We start from the raw sequence: 6,829 nt of genomic DNA on the forward strand, positions 1-6,829 counted from the left end.
CTGTGCTGACTGTCCCATGTCCTGGTATGAAGACGTCTCCTCTTCTCTTTGTATTGCTTCCTTTGTGTGATTCTGCCAGTCCCTCTGGTTTCCTATTAAAAACTGACCGCACTAGGCATGAGAGCTCAGCATGGTCAGTTTTGTAGCTGTGTTGGGAGCTTGGTCTGCTCTCCTCCAATCATCAGACTTGTCCTGACATCCCCCCTCCCTGCACAGCCATTCACTGGGAAGACCAATGAACAGAAGACAAGTGATCACATGAATAGTAGTAAGGAGAATGTCACTTCCTGATATCATTGCTTACTACTAGTGAAATCTATGAATGATTACTGAGATCACATGGTACAGGGCTATTCTCAACAGCCTTGTACCATGTAACAAGCTGTGACCAATCACAGCTCTCACAGTATTTCTCAATGGCTGCAGGAATGCAGTCAGAGAGAAGGCGAAATGATTGATTTTACAGCCTTTATGGGTGTAAAAAAAACAAATAATAATATAAAAAAAATGTAAATTTTTTTTTTGAAAAATTATAATTTTTGGTTATAAACTAATTTGTTTTGTTTTTACTAAAAAGATATCTGAATACATTTTGGACAATATTTACGAAGAAAGATTATTTATTTGCAACATTTTGTAAGATAAACACTTTTTTTTTCAAAGTTTTTGGACATTTTCATTTATATAGCAAAAAAAAATAAAAAATTCCAGCGGTGAATAAATACCACCAAAATAAAGTTTTATGGGTCTCAGAGTGCGGGAGTGTGACCTCAGAGTGCGGGAGTGTGACCTCAGGGTGCGGGAGTGTGACCTCAGAGTGCGGGAGTGTGACCTCAGAGTGCGGGAGTGTGACCTCAGAGTGCGGGAGTGTGACCTCAGAGTGCGGGAGTGTGACCTCAGGGTGCGGGAGTGTGACCTCAGAGTGCGGGAGTGTGACCTCAGAGTGCGGGAGGGAGTATGACCTCAGAGTGCGGGGGTGTGACCTCAGAGTGCGGGGGTGTGACCTCAGAGTGCAGGAGGGAGTATGACCTCAGAGTGCGGGGGTGTGACCTCAGAGTGCGGTGGTGTGACCTCAGAGTGCGGGAGTGTGACCTCAGAGTGCGGGAGTGTGACCTGAGTGCGGGAGTGTGATCTCAGGGTGCGGGAGTGTGACCTCAGAGTGCGGAGTGTGATCTCTGAGTGCGGGAGTGTGATCTCAGGGTGCGGGAGTGTGACCTCAGAGTGCGGGGGTGTGACCTCAGAGTGCGGGAGTGTGACCTGAGTGCGGGAGTGTGATCTCAGGGTGCGGGAATGTGACCTCAGAGTGCAGGAGTGTGACCTCAGGGTGCGGGAGTGTGAACTCAGGGTGCGGGAGTGTGACCTCAGGGTGCGGGAGTGTGACCTCAGGTGCGGGAGTGTGAACTCAGGGTGCGGGAGTGTGACCTCAGGGTGCGGGAGTGTGACCTCAGGGTGCGGGAGTGTAACCTCAGGGTGCGGGAGTGTGACCTCAGGGTGCGGGAGTGTGACCTCAGGGTGCGGGAGTGTGACCTCAGAGTGCGGGAGTGTGACCTCAGAGTGTGGGAGTGTGACCTCAGGGATTAGTATGGAGCCGTGTCTGATGAAGGAAACCAAGGGCTCTATTTATAGAACATTCATTGGACCAATGAGACAATCATTCCTCCAGCTGTGACAACATCTGGCCCTATGTTAAGTAACACAGTGATTTCCTATGATCGCCGGCTCCATCTAGTGGCCACAATGAGGTGATTTTTCTGAAATCTCTCCATCAGTAAAACTAGCCCAATATGATATTATGGCCACTAGATGGAGCCAATGATCATAAGAAATAAAATACGGCCAAAACTCCTCCCAGCTGGAGAATGCCGGTCACATCCGTTCAACATTGTTCTCCATAGACCTCCAAGTGTTTGTGAAATCTCCCACCACAAAATGTACTCAGCCAATCACAGGGCAGGACTCCATTTTTATTCTTCTCCTGCCATCAATAGCCAACCCGGTCCCACACTTCATCCATGTCTTTGGGGACCTCTGATCTCCTTATGAACTGTTTCTTCCATGATGAAGATCAGCCATGAGGTATACAGGTGAAATTGGAAAAATTAGAATAAGGTGCAAAAGTTGATTTATTTCAGTGCAGCAACTTAAAAGGTGAAACTAATATATGACTTCATATTCCAGCAGGACTTGGCTCCGCCCACACTGCCAAAAGCACCAAAACCTGGTTCAATGACCGTGGGATTACTGTGATTGATTGGCCAGCAAACTTGCCTGACCTGAACCCCATAGAGAATCTATGGGGCATTGCCAAGAGAAAGATGAGAGACATGAGACCGAACAATGCAGAAGAGCTGAAGGCCGCTATTGAAGCATCCTTGTCTTCCATAACACCTCAGCAGTGCCACAGGCTGATAGCTTCCATGCCACGCCGCATTGAGGCAGTAATTGCTGCAAAAGGGGCCCCAACCAAGTACTGAGCACATATGCAGCTTCTACTTTTCAGAGGTGCGATATTGTTCTATGTACAATCCGTGTTTTATTGATTGCATGGAATATTCTCAATTTCTGAGATTGTGGATTTGGGGTTTTCATGAGCTGTAAGTCATAATCATCACAATGATGACAAATCACGGCTTGAACTATCTTGCTTTGCATGGAATGAGTCTCATATATTAGTTTCACCTTTTAAGTTGCTGCACTGAAATAAATGAACTTTTGCACCATCTGAGGTGTATATCAGGGTGTGCTTCTTCCCCACATGACAGCTGGGATGTCCAGCAACAGTCATCTAGAAGACATTTCCCGCACACAACGCACTAATACACCTCCAGGGTTGTGTTGGACCCCTGATGTACAGGAAGACAGGACTTCAGAGAGGAACATTTCCCTCACTCAGGATAGGAAAGTGGCTTCTCCCCCGTGTGAGATCTCTGATGTCTGTGAAGACTGAACGTCCGTGAAAAACATTTCCTGCATTCAGGACAGGAATATGGCTTCTCCCCCGTGTGAGATCTCTGATGTTTGTGCAGACTGGACTTCTCTGAAAAACATTTCCCGCACTCAGGACAGGAATATGGTTTCTCCCCTGTGTGAGATCTCTGATGTATGTGAAGACTGAACTTCATTGAAAAACATTTCCCGCACTCAGGACAGGAATATGGCTTCTCCCCTGTGTGAGATCTTTGATGTGTGTGCAGCCTGCACATCTGTGAAAAACATTTCCCACACTCAGGACAGGAATATGGCTTCTTTCCCATGTGAGAGCTCCGATGTTTGTGCAGATTGGACATATCTGAAAAACATTTTCCACACTCGGGACAGGAATACGGCTTCTCCCCCGTGTGAGATCTCTGATGTATATGAAGACTGCACTTCCGCGAAAAACATTTCCCGCACTCAGAACAGGAATATGGCTTCTCCCCCGTGTGAAATCTCTGATGTTTGTGCAGACTGGACTTCTCTGAAAAAAATTTCCCACACTCAGGACAGGAATATGGCTTCTCCCCCGTGTGAGATCTTTGATGTTTATAAAGTTGGTACATCTGTGAAAAACATTTACTGCACTCAGGACAAGAATACGGCTTCTCCCCCGTGTGAAATCTTTTATGCACATTAAGAATGGATTTAAAACAGAAATCCTTCCCGCACTCAGGACAGGAATACGGCTTCTCACCTGTATGAAATCGCTTATGTCTATAAAGACTGGACTTCTGTGAAAAACATTTCCCGCACTCAAGACAGGGATACGGCTTATCCCCCGTGTGAGATCTCTGATGTGTGTAAAGATTGTAATTCCTTGAAAAACATTTCCCGCACACAGGACAGGAATACAGTTTCTCCCCCGGGTGAGATGTTTTATGCACTATAAGATTGGATTTAGAACGGAACCTCTTCCCGCACTCAGGACAAGAATATGGCTTCTCCCCTGTGTGAGATCTCTGATGTGTGTAAAGATTGGACTTCTGTGAAAAACATTTCCCGCACTCAGAACAGGAATATGGCTTCTCCGCTGTGTGAGATCTCTGATGTCTGTAAAGACTGGACTTCACTGAAAAACATTTCCCGCACTCAGAACAGGAATACGGCTTCTCCCCCGTGTGAGATCTCTGATGTATGTCAAGATGGCACTTATGTAAAAAACATTTCCCACACTCTGGACAGGAATACGGCTTCTCCCCCGTGTGGCATCTTTTATGCCTATTAAGTTGGGATTTATATTGGAAACCTTTCCCGCACTCAGTACAGGAGAACCTCTTCCCTGTTAGAAGGCCGGCCCGGTCCCGCACAGTCTGAGGTTCCTCAGGATACGAGGAATCCGATGGTCCATCTACACTGGGTGGTGCCGGATGGACATTGGAGGGAGCCGGGTTTTCTCCTGGACTATACTGTGTGATGTCCTCATCTTCTACTTTCCAGTCTGGAGACAAAGTGAGACAATCCTCGGAGGTTTTCCTCATCTCCCGGCCATGGACTAAAATACAAAGACAAAGAGGATTACCAGACAGGAGCTGATTGGTTCCCCCAAACCAGGACTCCGCCCACATCAGGCAGCTTGGTCTCTGAGGAGCTTACAATTCCACCCTCAAGGGAACTAGGAAATGGCTCCTCTGATCTCCTACCAGGTCATTTCTTTATTCATGGACCTTAGTCAGAGAGTGAGGAAACAACCAGAACTGTCTTTTATAGGAGGGACAGTGATGAGGGGATTATAGGACGAGGGTCCCCACCCCCTCTATCACTCATCGCCATCTTCCCAACACAAGAAGTACTGCACTTCCTTATTTACTCCATGATTTAGTCATGAAGAACAGCGGGGCTGAGCCCCACCAGAGGTCAGAGAGTGAGGATGGGGGGAGAACAACCAAGATGAAGACTGGACTGATCCTGAAGACCACCATCATTGGGGTATTGACTCCTCCCTCATTATCACTTTCTGTTTAAGGGTCCAAAGTTGGAGGATGTTATCACATTATTATCACCATGTAAAAGTCTGTGCTCCAATCACATCATCCGATATAAAATGTCCAGCTGGGAGGAAACGGGTGGAACAAAAGAGAATCCATATTATGTGTATATATAGTAGTGGGGGGAGGGGGGAGAGCAGAAGTCAGGAGTATGTAATGTACAACATAGAGTATATAGTGCAGGGGTCAGGAGTATGTAATGTACAACATAGATTATATAGTGCAGGGGTCAGGAGTATGTAATGTACAACATACAGTATATAGTGCAGGGGTCAGGAGTATGTAATGTACAACATAGTGTATATAGTGCAGGGGTCAGGAGTATGTAATGTACAACATAGAGTATATAGTGCAGGGGTCAGGAGTATGTAATGTACAACAGAGTATATAGTGCAGGGGTCTAAAGTATGGAATATACAACATAGAATATATGGTTCAGGGGTCAGGAGTATTAATGTACAACAGAGTATATAATGCAGGGGTCAGGAGTATGTACTGTACAACACAGAGTATATAGTGCAGGGGTCAGGAGTATGTACTGTACAACACAGAGTATATAGTGCAGGGGTCAGGAGGATGTAATGTATAACAGAGTATATAGTGCAGGGGTCAGGAGTATGTAATGTACAACAGAGTATATAGTGCAGGGGTCAGGAGTATGTAATGTACAACAGAGTATATAGTGCAGGGGTCAGGAGGATGTAATGTACAACAGAGTATATAGTGCAGGGGTGGCTGTGGACGTGGTATAATTGGAGAGAGGGGTGGCGGTGGACGTGGTATACGTGGACAGAGGGGTGATTGTGTACATGGTATACTTGGACAGAGGAGTGCCTGCTCCTCTTCCAAACCCACCCCCCTGGTGCCTGTGTCTTTCTGTGTCCCTCTCCTCATCCTGTTTCAGCCTTTGAAGATAGACTGCAATGGATGAGGGGGGGTCACCTTACCCCCCCGGCCCTTGTCGCCTCCTCACATCTTGATGCAGCCTTTGAAGGCAGGCCACGCAGGATGGGAGGGAAGTGACCCCTGCGGCGAATTTCACGCCTCTACGGCCGCATAGCCAAGGAGGGGTGAAACCCTGCTTAGAGATTCCGGGGTGGGGCTGCCAACAAGTTGACGCGTGCCCCCTGGCAGTTACAGCGCGGGCCCGTGACTTTCCTTTTCTCTGTCCCTGCCAGGAGACAAAGGCCGTGCTCACGAGAGAGTGGCCGAGTCAAGGGGGCATGCCTCGTTGCCCCGGCAATGCGGCACTGGGCCGGATTTTGCCGGGGCAACCGGGAAGCTTCCTGGCTGCTGCCAGGCCAGCGCGGGACCCGGTCGTCTGTCTTCTGTCTCTGTCGTTGCTGGACTCGCAAGCCATCTGGAGGTCTGAGTGGGGACCAGACCTCCACAGCCATCCCCGCTGAGCACTCTGCAGGAGACCCCCCCAAAGGTAAGGACTATTATCCACTGCCTCTCTGCAGAATACTCCAGGGTTGGGAGTACCCACTGTCCTCTGCTAATACTTCAGAGCTGGGAGTATCCGCTGCCACCCCACTAATACTCCAGGGCTGGGAGTACCTGCTGTTACTCTGCTAATTCTCTGGGCTAGAACTGCTTTGCTGTGGGCCCCACAATATTCTGCCTAATACTCTGGGGCCCGGATTACCCGCCATGCTGTGTGCTAGAACTGCTTTGCTGTGGGCCCCACAATATTCTGCCTAATACTCTGGGGCCCAGATTACCCACCATGCTGTGTGCTAGAACTGCTTTGCTGTGGGTCCCACAATATTCTGCCTAATACTCTGGGGCCCAGATTACCCACCGTGCTGTGTGCTAGAACTGCTTTGCTGTGGGTCCCACAATACTCTGTCTAATACTCTGGGGCC

General features: G+C 48.2%; 1 protein-coding gene across 1 annotated transcript; it reads right to left on the reverse strand.

The window, feature by feature from the left end:
* Positions 1-602: 602 nt before the first annotated feature.
* Positions 603-6,358, reverse strand: LOC149461928 (uncharacterized). The gene is made up of 3 exons (XM_089677755.1): positions 6,160-6,358; positions 1,361-4,468; positions 603-1,276 (listed from the first exon to the last, which is right to left on the reverse strand). The coding sequence occupies exons 1-2, from the start codon at positions 6,356-6,358 to the stop codon at positions 2,886-2,888; spliced, it is 1,782 nt and encodes a 593-aa protein (XP_089533881.1). The 3' UTR covers positions 603-1,276; positions 1,361-2,885.
* Between the last annotated feature and the right edge of the window lie 471 nt (positions 6,359-6,829).

This window comes from Staurois parvus, unplaced genomic scaffold (assembly GCF_062004578.1).
Source record: "Staurois parvus isolate SC_StPar_1 unplaced genomic scaffold, SC_StPar_1.0 ptg000191l, whole genome shotgun sequence".
NCBI classification, from domain to species: Eukaryota; Metazoa; Chordata; class Amphibia; order Anura; family Ranidae; genus Staurois; species Staurois parvus.

Coding starts and splice junctions, on each gene's coding strand:
- LOC149461928 (XM_089677755.1), bottom strand. CDS start 6,358: ATGGCTGTGGAGGTCTGGTCCCCACTCAGACCTCCAGATGGCTTGCGA. Junction 4,469..6,159: donor CTTGACTCGGCCACTCTCTC/GTGAGCACGGCC, acceptor TTTGTATTTTAG/TCCATGGCCGGGAGATGAGG.